Genomic DNA, 16,488 nt, shown 5'->3' with positions numbered 1-16,488 from the left:
ATAGCATGGAGTTATCTTTTTATCGCTAGAGTTGATCTTGACTAAACATGACCTTGGACTGTTTTTATTGGCAGTTTGCTGAAATCTTCTCTTTATCCCACCGCTCCCTGCAGTGCTTCATTTTTTTTGAGAGTTCCTAGGGAAAGGTATGCTTTGGTTCTGCCTTACATATTTATGACATTTTGGTATTTTTCTTTTTTTTTTTTTCTTCTTTTGTTTTTGTTGTATTTTGTTTTCAATGAATAGAGCCAAAATCAGGCTGCTTCACCTTCCTCCTTTCACCACTATTAGATTTATTTTTCTTTGTAATGGAAGGGGAAATTGTGGTTGTTTCAACTACAAGAAATGAGCAAACCTACTTTGTGATCTGTAATGTACTGATTGAAATGCCAGAGAAGGATCATGTTCATCAGGGCCAGTTTTAGACATGGTGGGGCCTAGGGCAGAAATTAAGGAGGGGGCCCCTGATGATCCCCTCTCCTCCCCCCTCCCTCCCTCCAATCTTCCCACCTGCATTGCTACTACTCGGTCTGGGCATCTCTTACCCTTCTCTCCACCATGGTCTATCTCCCTCCCTTCCCCTCACCTCACCTTGCTGTCTTCTTTATAAATTTATTTACCTTCTCAGAGGGACCCTGGTGCAGCAGCCATCCTAAACTTTCCCGCTCAGTGAGAACAGGAAATTACATCATTGGGGTCGGATTGTAGTAGAGAGGGAAAACTTTGGGGCAGTTGGAGGCAACTTGTGAGGATGGCTGCTGAGCTGGTGCCCCCTTGAAAAAGGGAAATAATTGTTAAAGAAGATCGGGAAGATGAGGGGAATAAAGCAGGAGATAGACTATGGTGGGGAGAGGGAGGAGAGAAACACGGACCACGGGGCCCCCTGGACCTGTGGGGCCCAGGGCAGCTGCCCTGGTGGCCCCCCACTAAAACCGGCCCTGATGGTCATAGACAGCAAATCACTTAAAAGGTCTTGTTTCTTAAATATGTGATGTTTAAATATGTTCTTACCCCCATGGGTTCTCCCGGCTCTTGGACCCTTTGGGCGCCACCTGCCCACTTTGATTTCCGCTCGTCTCAGTTCCGTTCCAGATCTCTCGTCCCGTCTTAGGCCACCATTTTGGGTCTCAGCTCATGCGCGATTCAGTCACCGGTCTTCCCGCTTCGATTAGGCGCGTTGGATAGCATCTGCCGGTGCCCTTGCGTTGTTATTACCATCTGGTTTAGCATAGTAGCTCAATTCTTCTTGGTTGGTTACTGTTATTTCTGCGATAATATTAAACACTCCAGGAGAAAACCCCTTTTGGAACATCTAGTTAAAAATGACCTAAATGCACGTGTCTTTTCCCCATGTCCTGATCATGCTACTCCCTTGCTTCAGTATCCTCCTGTTTCTCCACCTTGGTGGCCGATCCCTGTCCTGGATCCTGGAAGATCATTGATGTTCTGTAGTCAGAGCAACTCATCTGCCCATTAGGAATGATTTTTTTCATAAGTACTATATACACATTTCCTCAGGGAGCATTGTGTTTTCAGCTTACCGCATGGGAATTTTACAAAGCCATTAAAATATATATTTGGCTAACTATGTTTGAGGACTTAGATATAGCAGTAAAATGTAGTCATAGTCATTCAAATATCACCTTTGAGACACATTCACAAAATCATGCTTTACTTTTGAACTTTTTCTATAATGACAGAAGATATTTGGAATTATCTCCTTTTGATGATCTTTGTATTTTCTGTAAGTGCTTGAAGGCTTGGTTATTCATACAGGCCTTTGTGGTCTAGTACAGAGATTTTTGATTGACTTGTACGGTATTGTGGTTTTATATTGTTTTATTTCTTATGTATTGTATTGTGATTTTATGTTTTTACATTTTTTAAATGTTTTATTGTTCCTTGTTTTGAAATGGGGCTGATTGACAAGGTTCTAAGGGCCCTGTGTACTAAGCTGCGCTGTAGGCGTGCAAACTTTTTAGCGTGCGTTAAACTAGAGACACCCATAGGAATATAATGTGTGTCTCTATCATTAGCGCACGTTAATTTTTAGTCCGTGCTAAAAAGTTAGCGTGCCTACAGTACGGCTTAGTAAACAGGGCCCTGAGTGTTTTAAATATATAAACTCTTCACTTGTGCATCTAATGCCCGTATTTTCTCTTCTAGGCCATTGTATATGAAGGGCAAGACAAAAATCCAGAAATGTGTAGAGTTTTGCTCACACATGAGATAATGTGCAGGTAAGAAAGATCCTGTTCTTCCTTAATTTACTTGAAGGAAGGTGAATTTGTCTCTCATAGCCAGTATAATAAGAAAATGCAATGTCTATTTTCAGAAATTAAATCCTTCTTTTTGCATTAAAAATAAGAGCGGTGGCTGCCTAGTTAGAAGTACAGGCCTCAAGCGTGAAATTAGCTTGCTTTGCTTAGAAGGGCTTTTCTTTAACTATACATTTCAGTTTTATATTTTTGGCACTATAACCCACAGGTCAGCAATCTTTATGGGCCAGGGGTCATCAGTGATGTTGCTGTGCTGATGGAAGGGCTGCATATATTTGGCAAAACCTAGCTGATAGTGGTGGTCCTCTCCCAAGGGATTACCATCCATGCCCCATGTCTAACTTGCTCCTTCCCCAATCCTGGCAAACCAAATATTTTCAGAAGAGGAGGTTGCACTAATCTCACAAGAGTTGAGATTAGCACATCTAGTTTGCAAATGTTGAAATCTGGCATGTGGGAAGGAATGGCATGCTTGCCAGTAGTGCTTTGCCTGTGGGAAACTGTCAGCTCCTGCCATAACCAATTATTGATAATATTCTGTGAAGCTTCATCCCAGCTTCAGTACTAGGTGGGACTTCCTGGTTCAAGTGTGTAACCTTTTTGATTGATGCCTCCTTATAACTTTAAGCTAAGTGTCTGAGATTAAAGCGGCAGGACATGTTAAACAAATCCCCTAATTCCACAAACTAGCAGGCATAAGTACATAAGTAATGCCACACTGGGAAAAGACCAAGGGTCCATCGAGCCCAGCATCCTGTCCACGACAGCGGCCAATCCAGGCCAAGGGCACCTGGCAAGCTTCTCAAACGTACAAGCATTCTATACATGTTATTCTCGGAATTGTGGATTTTTCCCAAGTCCATTTAGTAGCGGTTTATGGACTTGTCCTTTAGAAAACCGTCTAAACCCTTTTTAAACTCTGCCAAGCTAACCGCCTTCACCAAGTTCTCCGGCAACGAATTCCAGAGTATAATTATGCGTTGGGTGAAGAAACTTTTTCTCCGATTTGTTTTAAATTTACTACACTGTAGTTTCATCGCATGCCCATATTTTTGGAAGGCGTGAACAGACGTTTCACATCCACCTGTTCCACTCCACTCATTATTTTATATACCTCTATCATGTCTCCCCTCAGTCGTCTCTTCTCCAAGCTGAAAAGCCCTAGCCTCCTTAGTCTTTCTTCATACGGAAGTCGTCCCATCCCCGTTATCATTTTAGTTGCCCTTTGCTGCACCTTTTCCAATTCCAGTATATCTTTCTTGAGATGCGGCGACCAGAATTGAACACAATACTCAAGGTGCGGTCTGGATAGGTCACCCAAATTTGGGCATAGTTCCCAGATCTGCGAGTAAACTAATTAGACAATTAAGCCCTAACAATCGGTGTTAACAAACATTTAATTGGCAGTAATTAGGAGTTACACCCGGATCTGCCCTACACCCTATTTTATAACACGTGTGCCTGAATTTTATAGCGTGCAACTCAAAAAGGATGTGGCCATGGGAGGTTCATTCCCAGAAATTAGGTCTGCCATTTGCGTACCTAACTGCCATCAGTTGGGCGTGAGCATTTACATCAGCTTATTTCAGGCATAAGCGTTCACGTCCAAAGTTAGGCACAAAGGACTAGGTTCTATATATGGCGCCTGAAAAATTGGCACAGAAAATATTTCAGCCTAGGTGTATTCTGTAAACTGCCCCTAGATTTAGGCACAGTTTATAGAATACGCCTAGCGGCCATGCTTGCGCCTAAGAGAGATTTCCCTTTTACCTGCTGCGGTAAAAGGGGACCTCAGCACGTATGAAAAATGTGCCGACGCCAGCACAGGCCCCCTTGTGCCGCAGCTTGGTAAAAGGGGCCCTAAGTGAGGCCAGTGCTGCAGGGATATTTTGTAGGCATTTTTTTGCTGCCCCCTAAAAATTTGCTGGTTGTTGCAACATCCTCATATTTCCTAGTGATGATCCTTTGTTCACTACGGTCATGGTGTGTGCAAATTTATCTCATCTGGAGACATTGCCCTTGACTCTTTTGCGACGAAAATGGTCCTAAGCAACTTTTAATAAATTTTCTCCATGGAGATTTTAGACAGAATATCTATGATCTACTCTCACAGTTTTTTTTTTTTTTTTGGGGGGGGGGGGGGGGTTGGCACAAGGTCTATAACATGAAGGGACAGCTTAGCTGAAATTGGGTGGCGGAGCAGGTGGGGGGAAGAGGGGTTGGTGGTTGGGAGGCTAGGATAGGGGAGGGCAGACTTATAAGGTCTGTACCAGAGCCAATGATGGGAGACGGGACTGGTGGTTGGGAGGCGGGAAATACTGCTGGGCACACTTATACGGTCTGTGCCCTGAAAAGGACAGGTACAAATTCAAGGTAAGGTATACACATATGAGTTTGTCTTGGGCAGACTGGATGGACCATGCAGGTCTTTTTCTGCCGTCATCTACTATGTTACTATGCTATGTTACTATGTCAGGATTAATACATAGGCAAACTAGACTTGTGCCTAGGGTTTGAACATATAGAAGGGCCCTGCCAAAAGTGCTAATTCTTTGGTCCTCAACTGGTGTGCTGCTAGACCTTTACCCTAGGAAGTCAGCTGATGCTTAGCAGAAGAGTATGGACAGGCCAGAACACTTCCACCCACACATATCTTTCTGTACATCCTCCCCACTCCCTGCTCATTGTCCTCCATCCAGTAGGGGGTGTCAGCAAGCAGTGCTTTGTGCAGTGTCCAAGTTACAGAAAGGTGCTCTGCTTGAGCTATTCTCCACAGAATGGAGTCATATTAGGTCTTTTTCTCTCTCTGGTGGGCTCACAATATATAAAAAAGAAAAGAAAAGAAAGGAAAACTACTAAAAGCTAGAATTGATTTCTGCTGTGGTTTTTGCCAGCAGCTTCAATCATTTGGCTATTTTACCAGATGGATGTCTAAGTGATCATTTTATACTACGGACCTCCTATGCAGCCACAAAGATATCCACATCCCCTCGTTTTGCTCTGTTCATAGTTTGGAAATTTTAGTTTGTAAAATGGATGTTTATGTTGGATGAAGCCAGCACTTGGATGTCTGTTTCTCATGTATTTGGGCAGATTCTGTTCTAAAATACATAAGAAATGGACATCCCTATGTAATGTACAGTTTGGATGTTCATATTCAGAGTAGGACACCTTTCTAAAATGCCACTTTATGGGGCCCTTTTACTAAAGGGTTGGCACGTGCCAATCTGGAACTGCAACAGCAGTAATTCCGCCCCCAGTATGTGCCATTTCTGGTTCTATGGAAATTTATTTCCGTATTTTTACCGCCGAGTTAGCACAGGAGCCCTTACCACCACCTCAGTGGATGATGGTAAGTGCTCTCCTCCAAAATGGCCACATCCAAAATGGCTCCCCCTCCAAAATGGCCGTGCCATTTCTTTTTTAGGCCTTTTTACCTTTTGTGGTAAAAGGGGCCTCAGCGCACGACAAAGCATGTGCTTCCGTTAACGCAGGGCCCCTTTTACTGCATTTACTCCCCAACAGTTATTAAGTCCTAAGACACAAGGATGTGGAGAGCTTTAGTGAACACTAGTAAAAGAGGCCCGTTTCAGAGCAAATGAAACGGGCGCTAGCAAGGTGTTCGTCACCAACACCCCTCCCTCCCTCCCTCCCTGGCCAACCCGTTCGTTATTCTTCCATTGCTCCGCCCCCAACATCATGACGTTTGACGCGAGGGCGGGGCCCGGAGCGATTTCCCACCCCCTGCCTCCCTGCCAACCCCTTCGTTGTTCTGCCATTGCTCTGCCCTGGAGGGCGGGGCCCGGAGCGATTTCCCACCCCCCACGCCTCCCTGCCTCCCTCCCTGACAACCCCTTCGTTGTTCTGCAATAGCTCCGCCCTCGAGGGCAGGGCCCGGAGCGATTTTGGTGGCTTCACCACCACGAACCTTCGAACCTTTTTGAAGGAAGTCAGGGCTTGGCTTCACTGACGTCAGTGTCCTCAGAACGTTCAGGGTGAGTTTTATTATAGTAGATGATAATTGGCTCATAGTATTTTTGTTTTTATTTAAACTAATTTTATTTTGTATTGCTATTATATTTTGTTTTTATGTTTACTTTTCCATATGTCTGTTCTACTGTTCTTGATCTGTTTTATGATGTATGGTTGGTTGTTGTTTTAATGTTTTGATGTATTCGTTTCTGCTGAGATTAACCATGGTTATATCATGCAGAATATAAAGTTAGATAAATATTTTCCCAGAGTGTAGGGAAGGCAGCCAGGAATTGCTGTATTTATTCATAACGTTCACAACAAAATACCAAGGGAGCAATTTTCAATAATCCTGCTAAATAGGTGGGTGCCTTTGTGTATGGGTACTTTGTCATGAATTTTCAAGAGGAAATGATCTGAATAGTTTGCTTTGTAAAATTTGCAAAATGTATGTGGGTATAAAACTACCAATATTTATTATTATTTCTTAAATACAATACCATCTGCAAGCCCGTAAGCTATCTAAGTGGTGTCCCTGCCATTTCTGTCCCTGATGACAAGGGGACAAAACTTCAATTGATTTCTTTCCTCCTGATCCAAAAACACTTGCAGGAATGTTCGCTATAAACATGACCAAAAAGGATCACATATTTAAGCTGTGTGAGGCATGATTTGGCCTAATGGATCTGGTCAGCTAACTCTTTTTGAAAACTGTCCCCTGCTTATGATTAAACTGCGTTTGCTGTTCATTTTAAAATAGTGTTCTCCAAAAATATATATTCTTTAAGAGGTTAATTTCATAGAAAAGTGCCTCTGTCCAAAAAGCATCTCTTTTAGACTGCTTTTATAGAGAGGCAATATAGGTGCATATGTGTTTTCATAAAATAGGTCTTAGAACTAGCCCACAATTTTTTCACATTAATGCTTGCTCCAAGGAAGTCTGTTAGTCCTGTACATGTGCTCTCTACAAGTACTCACATGTTTTATAAAATACATGTGTACTTTGTAACCCTTGAGATCATCTACGTATATGCACATGGAGGCATATTTACAAAGTTACATAGGGGCTCATTTTCGAAAAAGAAAAATGTCCAAAAAGTGTCATAAAGCATCATTTGGACAGATTTCTTCTCAAAACTTCCAAATCGGTATTTTCGAAAGCTGTTTTGCAGACGTCTATCTCAGGGGCGTAGCCAGACTTTGGCAGGTGGGGGGTCCAGAGCCCGAGGTGAGGGGGCACATTTTAGCCCCCCCTCCCACCATTGCTGACCCGCCGCCACCAACTTTGACTCCCCCCTGCCGACGACCCTCTCGACCCCCCTCCCACTGTCAACCCTCCCCCGCCGCCACCTACCTTTGCTGGGGGGGGGGGACCTCCTGAGAGAGACGTCTGCAAAACAGGACGTCAGACTCAGAAACAGAACGAAGGCTTGCGCCAGAAGAAGAGGACCTCGGCTGGCGGGGTTGGGGTCCCCTGCCAGCAAAGATAGGCGACGGCGACAGCGGGTTGGCGGCGGGAGGGGGTTTGAGAGAGTTGTCGGCAGAGAGGTCCATGGCCAAATCTATGGGGGCCCAGGCCCCCATGGCCCCACGTAGCTATGCCACTGGTCTATCTATGCATTTCATCTGCAGTGCGTCCAAATCACAAGGGGGCATGTCAGGGGTGTTTTGAAGATGGGATTAGGAAGTGCCTAACACTTGGACATTTTACAGCCATAATGGAACAAAACCAAAATGTCTAGAGTGAAAACTTCAGTGTTTTGGTCTAGACCTTTTATACCCTAAATGACCAGATAACCACTGGAGGTATTCAGGGATGACTGCCCTTACTCCCCCAGTGGTTACTGATCCCCTCCTACCATCAAAAATGTGAATAAAAATAGTACTCACCAGCCTCTGAGAGCCTCAGATGTTATAGCCAGGTTCATTAGAACAGCATGCAGGTCCCTGGAGTAGTCTAGTGGTTGGTGTAGTGCACTGTAGACAGGTGGGCCCAGGCCCATACCTCTCCCTACCAGTTACACTTGTGGTGGAAAATGTGAGCCCTCCAAAACTCACAAAATAACCCCACTGTACCTACATATAGGTGCCCCCTTCATCTATAAGGGCTATTGTAGTGGTGTACACAGTTGGGGGTAGTGGATTTCGGAGGGCTCAGGGGACAAGATAAGGGAGCAACAGTGAGAAGTGCACCTGGGAGCATTTATATGAAGTCCACAGTAGTGCCCCCTAGGGTGCCCCATTGCTCTCTTGGGATGTCTGGGGGACCAGTCTGCTAAAGATTCTGGCCCCTACTACATTCTAATGGCTTCATTTTATGCATTTTTAACTTGTGTGTGTGTGTTTTTTTTCTTCAAAAATGGCCTAAAAAGATAAACGCACAAAGTAGAAAACCCTAGAGGGCACTACAGTGGACTTCAGAAAAAGCTCCCAGGTGCATAGCTCCCTTACCTTGAGTGCTGAGCCCCCAAACCCCACTCCCCACAACTGTACACCACCACCATAGTGCCCTTAGGGATGAAGGGGGGCACCTAGATGAGGGTACAGTGGGTTTCGATTGGGTTTGGAGGGCTCACATTTACCACCACAAGTATAACAGGTAGGGAGGGGGGATGGGCCTGGGTCCGCCTGCCTGAAGTGCACTGCAGTACCCACTAAAACTGCTCCAGGGACCTGCATACTGCTGTCATAGAGCTGGGTATGATATTTGAGGCTGGCATAGAGGCTGGAAAAATATTTTAAAATTTTGTTTTTTTAGGGTGGGAGGGGGTTAGTGACCACTGGGGGAGTAAGGGGAGGTCATCCCCGATTCCCACCGGAGGTCATCTGGTCATTTAGGGCACATTTTTGTGGCTTGGTTGTAAAAAAAAAGGACCAAGTAAAGTCGACCAAGTGTTCTTCAGGGACGCCCTTCTTTTTTCCATTTTCGGCCGAAGATGGCCATGTGTTAAGCACGCCCCAGTCCCGCCTTCGCTATGCTTCCGACACGCCCCCATGAACTTTGGTCATCCTCGTGATGGAAAGCAGTTGAGGATGCCCAAAATCGGCTTTCGATTATGCCGATTTGGTCGACCCTGGGAGAAGGACGCCTATCTCCCGATTTTTGTCGAAAGATGGGCGCCCTTCTCTTTCGAAAATAAACTTGATAGTAACGTACGGAACTTTGTAAGTCTAAGTGCTTTGAAAATAAGTCCCATTGTCTACTTGGATGGACAGACTGGATGGGTCATATAGCCTTTATCTGCCGTCATGTTTCTATGTTTCTATATATACCTTTTCATGATGTTATAATAGCCATTTTGCTGTATAAAACATGTTTTACACACAGAAAATGCTTTAAAAAAAGTATCCCCAATCTACTTAAAAACTGTTTTTATTGTATTTTCAACTATCTGAATAAGAATTTGTTTATAATTGGAACAATTAGGATACTACAGTACATTTTTGGTTTATATACCACCCTCCTGCGAGCAGAAGATGAGATGCCATTGTATCTACTTCTGAAGGAACAATGGTGTCTGATTGGATTAGCTGTTCATGCCACCAGCCATTTGGGATTAGCATTGTGAAGTCACAGGGCATTGTTAATGCTTCCTTTTTACTGGACAAGTCAAATAGGTATTAGCCAATCAGGTAGATTGATAGTGTTTCATTCTATTATATAATATCTGTGCTTAAGATTTATATTTGACATTTGGGTGGTTTGCCCTGTGTAAAATGATTCTATTCTGAGTACAGAAAGGGATATTAGATTTCCTACAGAAACACGCACCCCTTATTAAAGTGACAGATTGGATATATTTTTCTTGTTTTGAAAATACCTTGGACCAATCTATTTATTATGCATGTAGTGCTACTTTACTGCAATGTGGATTTTTTTTTCTTTTTGAATGTAAAGTAGAAAAAATGTTCTGAACCCATTGAAAGCAAATGATGCCTATTTGTACAGCACGCCTGATAGAGAAAAGCCATCTTTAAAATGTCAGGCAGCTAATGTTGGAGATTAAGCTTTTCTAGCTGCCTAGAGATCTGTAAGAGGCGCTGTTTGTTTACCAGTCTGCATGACCCTGTTACACAAATCTGCCATCCATTGTGCTGCTAACGCTTGTTTAAATTGCAAATCGGATGTGAGAGAGGGGCTCCAGGAGGAATTCACTCCCTTCTTTTTGCTCCCTTCCTCTTGGGGTCTTGTCTGTTGCAAGTGGAAGTTGGGATATGCTGAATTTGCACCAGGAGTGCAAATGTAGCCTCAGTTATAAGCATAAAATTAGAGTCTGTTCACCATTAATCAGCCCAGCTAATTGCTATGCACTACCATTAGCCATATGGTGTGAAAGACAACTTACTCTCCCTAAGACGAAATGTCTTCCTTTTCAGACATGAAATAATGAAGCCCCTTGATTTTAAAATTAGCTTGTTTTAGAGTTTTAATTTCTAAATAACTTTCTGCAGTGCTCTCTGTCAAGACTAACTGCGCAATAAAACTTTGCATTTATGCGACAAAAGCTGCGTATTTATGGTATACAAAGAAAAAAACAAAGCACAATTCCATGGGACCACAGAGCGCAGAGAATTCAACTATGCCAGAGGGACCCTTGTATTCTGTCCTGGCTGCAGAAGCTGTAATCATGAGGCACATTTCAGGGATGGCTTATTTTGAAGGGATTTGATTACACTCCACAGATGACCAAGGCTACCATGTCAGCTGCTAGGCTGCCTTAATGGATTAGATTAATAGAAGAAGCCTCACTGAGAAGGATTCTTACTAATTCTAGCCTCAGGACTTCTGGTTTATAGTGCTCTGTGGTAGGGTAGGTTTGATTTTTTTTCCCCTTTGGATCCTGTGGGCATGCAATACCCAAGGGAATGACTTCAGATGACTGAGTCCTCCAGAGGTTCAGCTGAAGCATTAAGAAGGTCTTTTAGAAAGCACCCAAGACTTTCTGATTGGGATTAGGAGGGCAGCTGTGGCCTAAAAAGCACCAGAGCAAATGCAGATGTTCTTTCCAGGAGTGTTTTATGTGCTGGGCAGGTCTTTACAGTTCATTCTGCTCAGGCCAGAGAGAGAAGGCGGTGAAAAGAATGGCCAGGATCTTGTAATTCATGAAGAAAAAATGTAGCTTCTTATTTCTGAGCAATAAACATTGAATCTTAACAGATGGGTGACTATCAATCCAGCAGTATCCAGTCTATCCTACCGATCCTTGGAACTGGGCTCTAGAATCAAATACAAATTCCTTGAAAAGGTGGTAAATAAATGCAAATAAATTAAGAAATAAACACATCAATCAGTTATCTCTGTGCTATCTAATCTTGAGTCTTCAGGTATAAGGCATAAATGAGGTTATCTATTAAAGATAAAGGGAGTCTCCTGTATGCAAGTGCCAAGTCATAAACAAATTATTGGAGCTGCCACTTGTGTGATGGATTCTTGGAAGACTTGTGTTCCTCAGTCATTTTTAAACCCTCCCTCCTCAGTCATGGTCTTTACCAATGCATTTCTTAGTCATCTTTAGCCTATTCCCCCTCTTGACTACTCATTTACTGATCAAAAGCAGCCGGATAGTTAAGCTAACCACAGGCAAGCTACCTGATAGAAATCTCAGTGCAGTATTTGAACTCAGATCATCGGTATAGTAGACAAGCAACCTACCAATTGTGCCACAAGGAGGTACTCTATTAGAAAGAAAGAAATAGAGATAAAACAAAACAAATAAAAAAATAAGTTGATACCTTTTTTCGGGACTAACTCAATATATTTTCTGACAGCTTTTCGAAGGCCTGAACCTTCTTCTTCGATATAAGCAGAATATGACAATAGTAGAAGGGAGTGTGAGAGTTTTCTGCTGTTTGTGGGAAGATGTGAAGTTTGATCCTACTTGGTCTATAGGATATTAAGCCTGAGAAATAAAAACAAAGGTTTATAGTCTTCATAAAACACAATGTAGGCAAGATTTTTACTAGACAGTATCTGACATAATAACATCATGGACAATTTCACACCCTGCTTCCCCAAGGCTTTATACCTATTCTGCCTATGGGAAAGAAGATTAGTTAATCAGGTCTGTAGGGAGTTTTCAGTATACAAACAGTGCCTACAGGTCTTTGGTCCTAGTAACTCCAAACTGGGAACAACCAGGCAAAGGCCTCTTCATTAAAGGCCTTGGAAATGTGGAATGAACTCTCATCGGATCTTCAGAGAGAAAATCATTATTTGAGATGCAGGAAGCAGTTGGAAGCTATCTCTTCCTTCAACATTTGGCCAAGCTTGAGATTGGTGGCTTTCTTGAGAATGTTAAGAAGATTATTTTAGTGGGACTGGAAATTGGATTGATTGGTTTATGAGGGACAGGAGGAATGCTATGGGAGGATTATATGTTATTAGATTGTTTTAATAACTATGAATTGTTGTATAATAAATATTTTATGATTGCAGGTTATGAAATGCAGCTTATAAATTAAAAAAAAAAAGATAAATACATGATTTCCGCTTCTAAACGGTAGAGCAGTTCTGTGGGATTGTCTGCTTTTAGGTGACCTTTGGAGAGGGGATGTTGACTTCTCCTAATGCTTCGATTCGTTACATTGAGGGAGTAGCATCAAATTCTCCTTAGAAATTAAAACAGTGAGTACACATAGACCTCTCCAGTCAGCTGACCTGATAGTAAATGTAATGAATACACACGGACCTCTCGTCAGCTTATCCTATAGTAAATGTAATAATGTTATTCACGAACACTTTTCTAGGACAATTAACCACCTTTCTAGCCCTTTCCTCATACGCCTTTCCCCCAGTTGTTTACAACAAAGCGAAAACATTCTCGTAGGTGATAAATATACTTTTTGCAGTAAAAACCTTAGAGCCCAAAAGTCACATGAACAGAATGGGCCATAGGACCTTAAGGTAGGTTAATTTAATGACGTTGATTTGTTGAGAAATAATTGCTGTGTATTTAATTTCGTGCCATATGGACTAGCATGTGGGTGCATAGGAGAGGAGGGTCTTTCACCAAGAGGTGTGGTGAGTTCTGTGACTCAGGTGAGCTTGTGACAATCCTTCATAATGAAAGGGTGGAAGTGAGGGAGGGAACCCATAGTTTTTCTAATGTTCCTTACTAAGCAGCTGTGCTGGGAAGTCAGAATCAGTAATTAACCCATGTAAGAGACACAGTCTGGGTGCTGTCACCACACTTCTGCTGACTTCTAGGTAAGGGGAAGGATAGAATTTCTGCCATATTGCAACTCATTGTCTGAAGCTGTTGTCTTCCTAATGCTCCTTTTCCAAGGGAACAGTTATACTAAGACTCCTTTCACTTTTGCTTTTACAGCCGTTGCTGTGATAAGAAAAGCTGTGGCAACAGAAATGAGACTCCCTCAGACCCGGTGATTATTGACAGGTTGGGACTGCTATTATTTTCTTGACTTCTCATCCCTAATTAGGATGAACCACCTGCTCTATGTTACTTGTATTACTAATGGAAACAAATTCTCTGTATGCAGGTTCTGTAGATAGGATAAAGGGGTAAGAGAGACAAAAAAAAACCATATATCCAGTATGTGAGTGGATATAACTTTGGTGCTGATACTGCATTACTAGTTTCTGTGTTTGGTATTATATATTTATGAACAGGGCCATTGCAAGGGATAGGCCAACAGGGGAACCCCCTGGGACACCAATCCAGAGGGGTACCACACTGACCTTTTTGAATCAGTGTGTGAGCCCAAGAACCTGAAGGGGAGGGGGAATATCAAAAGCAGACCTTGCCGGGGGGCATCGTTTTGTTCAGCAATGGCCTTGTTTATAAATATGCAGTATTTCTATTTGTTCACATACACAATGAGAGCATGAGTGCTGGGTGATAGTCACATCCTGACATTACATGATATTGCGATTAATGTCCTTCTGCAAAGCTAAAATGTTACCTATATGCATCAGACATCTGCAAAGCATTTAGGAGATCATTTACTAATGGTTAGCACACATTAATTTTTGCAGGGCTCATTCTAGTCCTATGAGCCCTGTGGCAGATGCACATATTAACCATTAGTAACTGACCCTCTGACTCATCTCCAACCAAGACCATGCCAAAGTCTGCAGCTTTTGGGGAAGATGTTGGTGGTGGTTTTCTTTTTGCGTTTCTGAAATGGACCTGCTCTGTCGTGGACTGTATTTCAAGGTCCCTAACTCTTATGGTTCTGGCTCTGTAGAGGTACTTTCTGCTTGTGATCCGTCTCTTAGTTTTGGTGCGAGAATTGGGTGTATGTTAAGGGTGACCTTCTTATTGGTCTGGAATTAGTTTGATGACTCTTGCATGCGTGGGCTCACAGCGGTGATTCCCATGTCACATTTCAAGAAGAGCATGTGATTTATCCTTCCAGATCTGTCAGCCCTGCCTTTTGATTTGCGTTCACAGAAGACATAATTTTTCACTCTGGACTTTCTTTGGCTTATTTCACAAGCTATGCCAGGAAGTATCAGAAATCAAATAATAACAGTTTTGTGATTTATGAGATGTGGCTGGGTGCTCATAAATATTTAACTTTTATTTTAAAAATGTTGCTTTTGATGAATCATTATCATGTTTTTCCCTAGTTCTGTTGAGTGCAATTCATCTGCATTTTGGGATATTTGCTTAAGCCATAGCTTAGCAAATTCAGGTTTCCCAGAAATGAATTCCTGCCTGGATTCTCTCTAGATTATGAAGCAAGGCATATCATTTTTGGAGAAAGGTGGTGGTGGTGGTGGGGGGGAGGGGATGGGGGAGATTGTTCACATGATGGTATTGCAGAGCATATATGGGCAATAAATCCTAGGAAAGTTGGGGGTCTCGATGTCTAGCATCCACTGTGCATTGTGCCTGGTTACATTTGCAAATGTTTTGTGTTGTCTTTTCTTAAATGCATTGTGTACAAATGTATTTTATGGAGTACTAGCCTTACCCTGCTAACTAGCCTCAGAGGCATGTGGAAACTGTCTGTCATCGGGTAGGGGGAAAAAAAAAGCTTGTACACTGGTCTCCTCAGAGATCCCTTGAGGAGCTTTGCTCATGCTTAGAAAAGCAGGAATAAGGCTCATTCTTATTTTACAGGTTACTATATGGAGGAAAGTAGCAATCCATTCTTTACTTTAAGGTCAGAAGGCTTCAGGGTTAAAAGTGTTTATTTTTCGGAACAGAGAAGTGGGGTTTTGCATTTATGGACTTGCACAGACACATATACAACTGGGAATTAAAATTTAGGGCCCTGCTTACTAAGGTGCGCTAGCGTTTTTAGCGCGTGCTAAAAATTAGCGCCCGCTAACCATGTAGAAACCCATAGGAATATTATGGGCATCTACATGGTTACCGTGTGCTAATACTTAGCGTGCGCTAAAAATGTTAACATGCCTCTAGCGTGGCTTAGTACTCGGGGTCCTTAGACAGTCTTCCATGCAGAAGATGCATTTTAAATGTATACCAAGGGCTTTTTGTTTGGTTGTAGGACTTTGTTTCATTTTCAGACCTGGAACACTGTTCATTCATTCACACACGAACACACTGGACTGCTTTTAGCTGGATGCATTATGAATTTTAGCTTAGCTTAGCACTGGAGTATGTGAGCCCAGCTTCGGAGTATGTATATGCTGTGTCGTAAGTCTATATGAAGAATTCAAAAGAAGGCCTATTGCTCCAGGCTAAATTAATATGTTCATTAGTATGTAATGATTGTGTGCACAGAGCCATTCAAGTTACATATCTGTGTCTGAAAGAGCTTGTGTTTGGGCATATCAATAGAGAGCTGAAGCCAAAATGCTTGTTCATTTAAAATAACAACGGTTGTGTTTGAAGTGTTAGCTGCAATTCATTTGACTGATTTCAAGCTCTACAATTAATTTCCAAACTGCCAGATGCTGTATAAGAAGTCCATTATTTCGTTCGTCCGTTCATGTGAAATTATGCAAAGCAGTACATTGTGCTAGGTGAACATGATGCTTTCAGCGTGGCTAGCGATTGTGACTCAGAAGAACTTTGAGTATCAGTTTTTGCTTTTGGCCTGATCATGTGACTTGCACTGGCAGAAGGACCCTGACTCACCAGTGGTCTAATTAGTCATGCCGCTGTTTTTGAAATGGGATTGGGTTACCTGGATTGTTTTAGAGGGCTTTTATTGTTGCTGTTTTGCATCTGTCCCAGTAGAGTACTGAAAATCCTTTTCTTAGATTTGGGCTAGATGAAATAATTGTGGCAAAATAGCAATA

At 42.6% G+C, this 16,488-nt stretch overlaps 1 protein-coding gene across 4 annotated transcripts in view; it reads left to right on the top strand.

Moving 5' to 3' along the window:
* EBF1 (EBF transcription factor 1) overlaps positions 1-16,488 on the top strand; it is a 557,364-nt gene that overhangs the window by 24,968 nt on the left and 515,908 nt on the right. For all 4 annotated transcript variants that reach the window (XM_030211898.1, XM_030211896.1, XM_030211897.1 and 1 more), the window contains exons 5-6: positions 2,167-2,240; positions 13,580-13,648. In XM_030211898.1, the coding sequence (XP_030067758.1) occupies positions 2,167-2,240; positions 13,580-13,648 (143 nt within the window). The remainder of the gene's footprint in view (positions 1-2,166; positions 2,241-13,579; positions 13,649-16,488) is intronic.

The sequence above is a fragment of the Microcaecilia unicolor genome, chromosome 8 (genome assembly GCF_901765095.1).
Source record: "Microcaecilia unicolor chromosome 8, aMicUni1.1, whole genome shotgun sequence".
Lineage (NCBI taxonomy): Eukaryota > Metazoa > Chordata > Amphibia > Gymnophiona > Siphonopidae > Microcaecilia > Microcaecilia unicolor.
The sequence above is the reverse complement of the archived record's forward strand: the minus strand, read 5'-3'. Positions and strand labels throughout refer to the sequence as shown.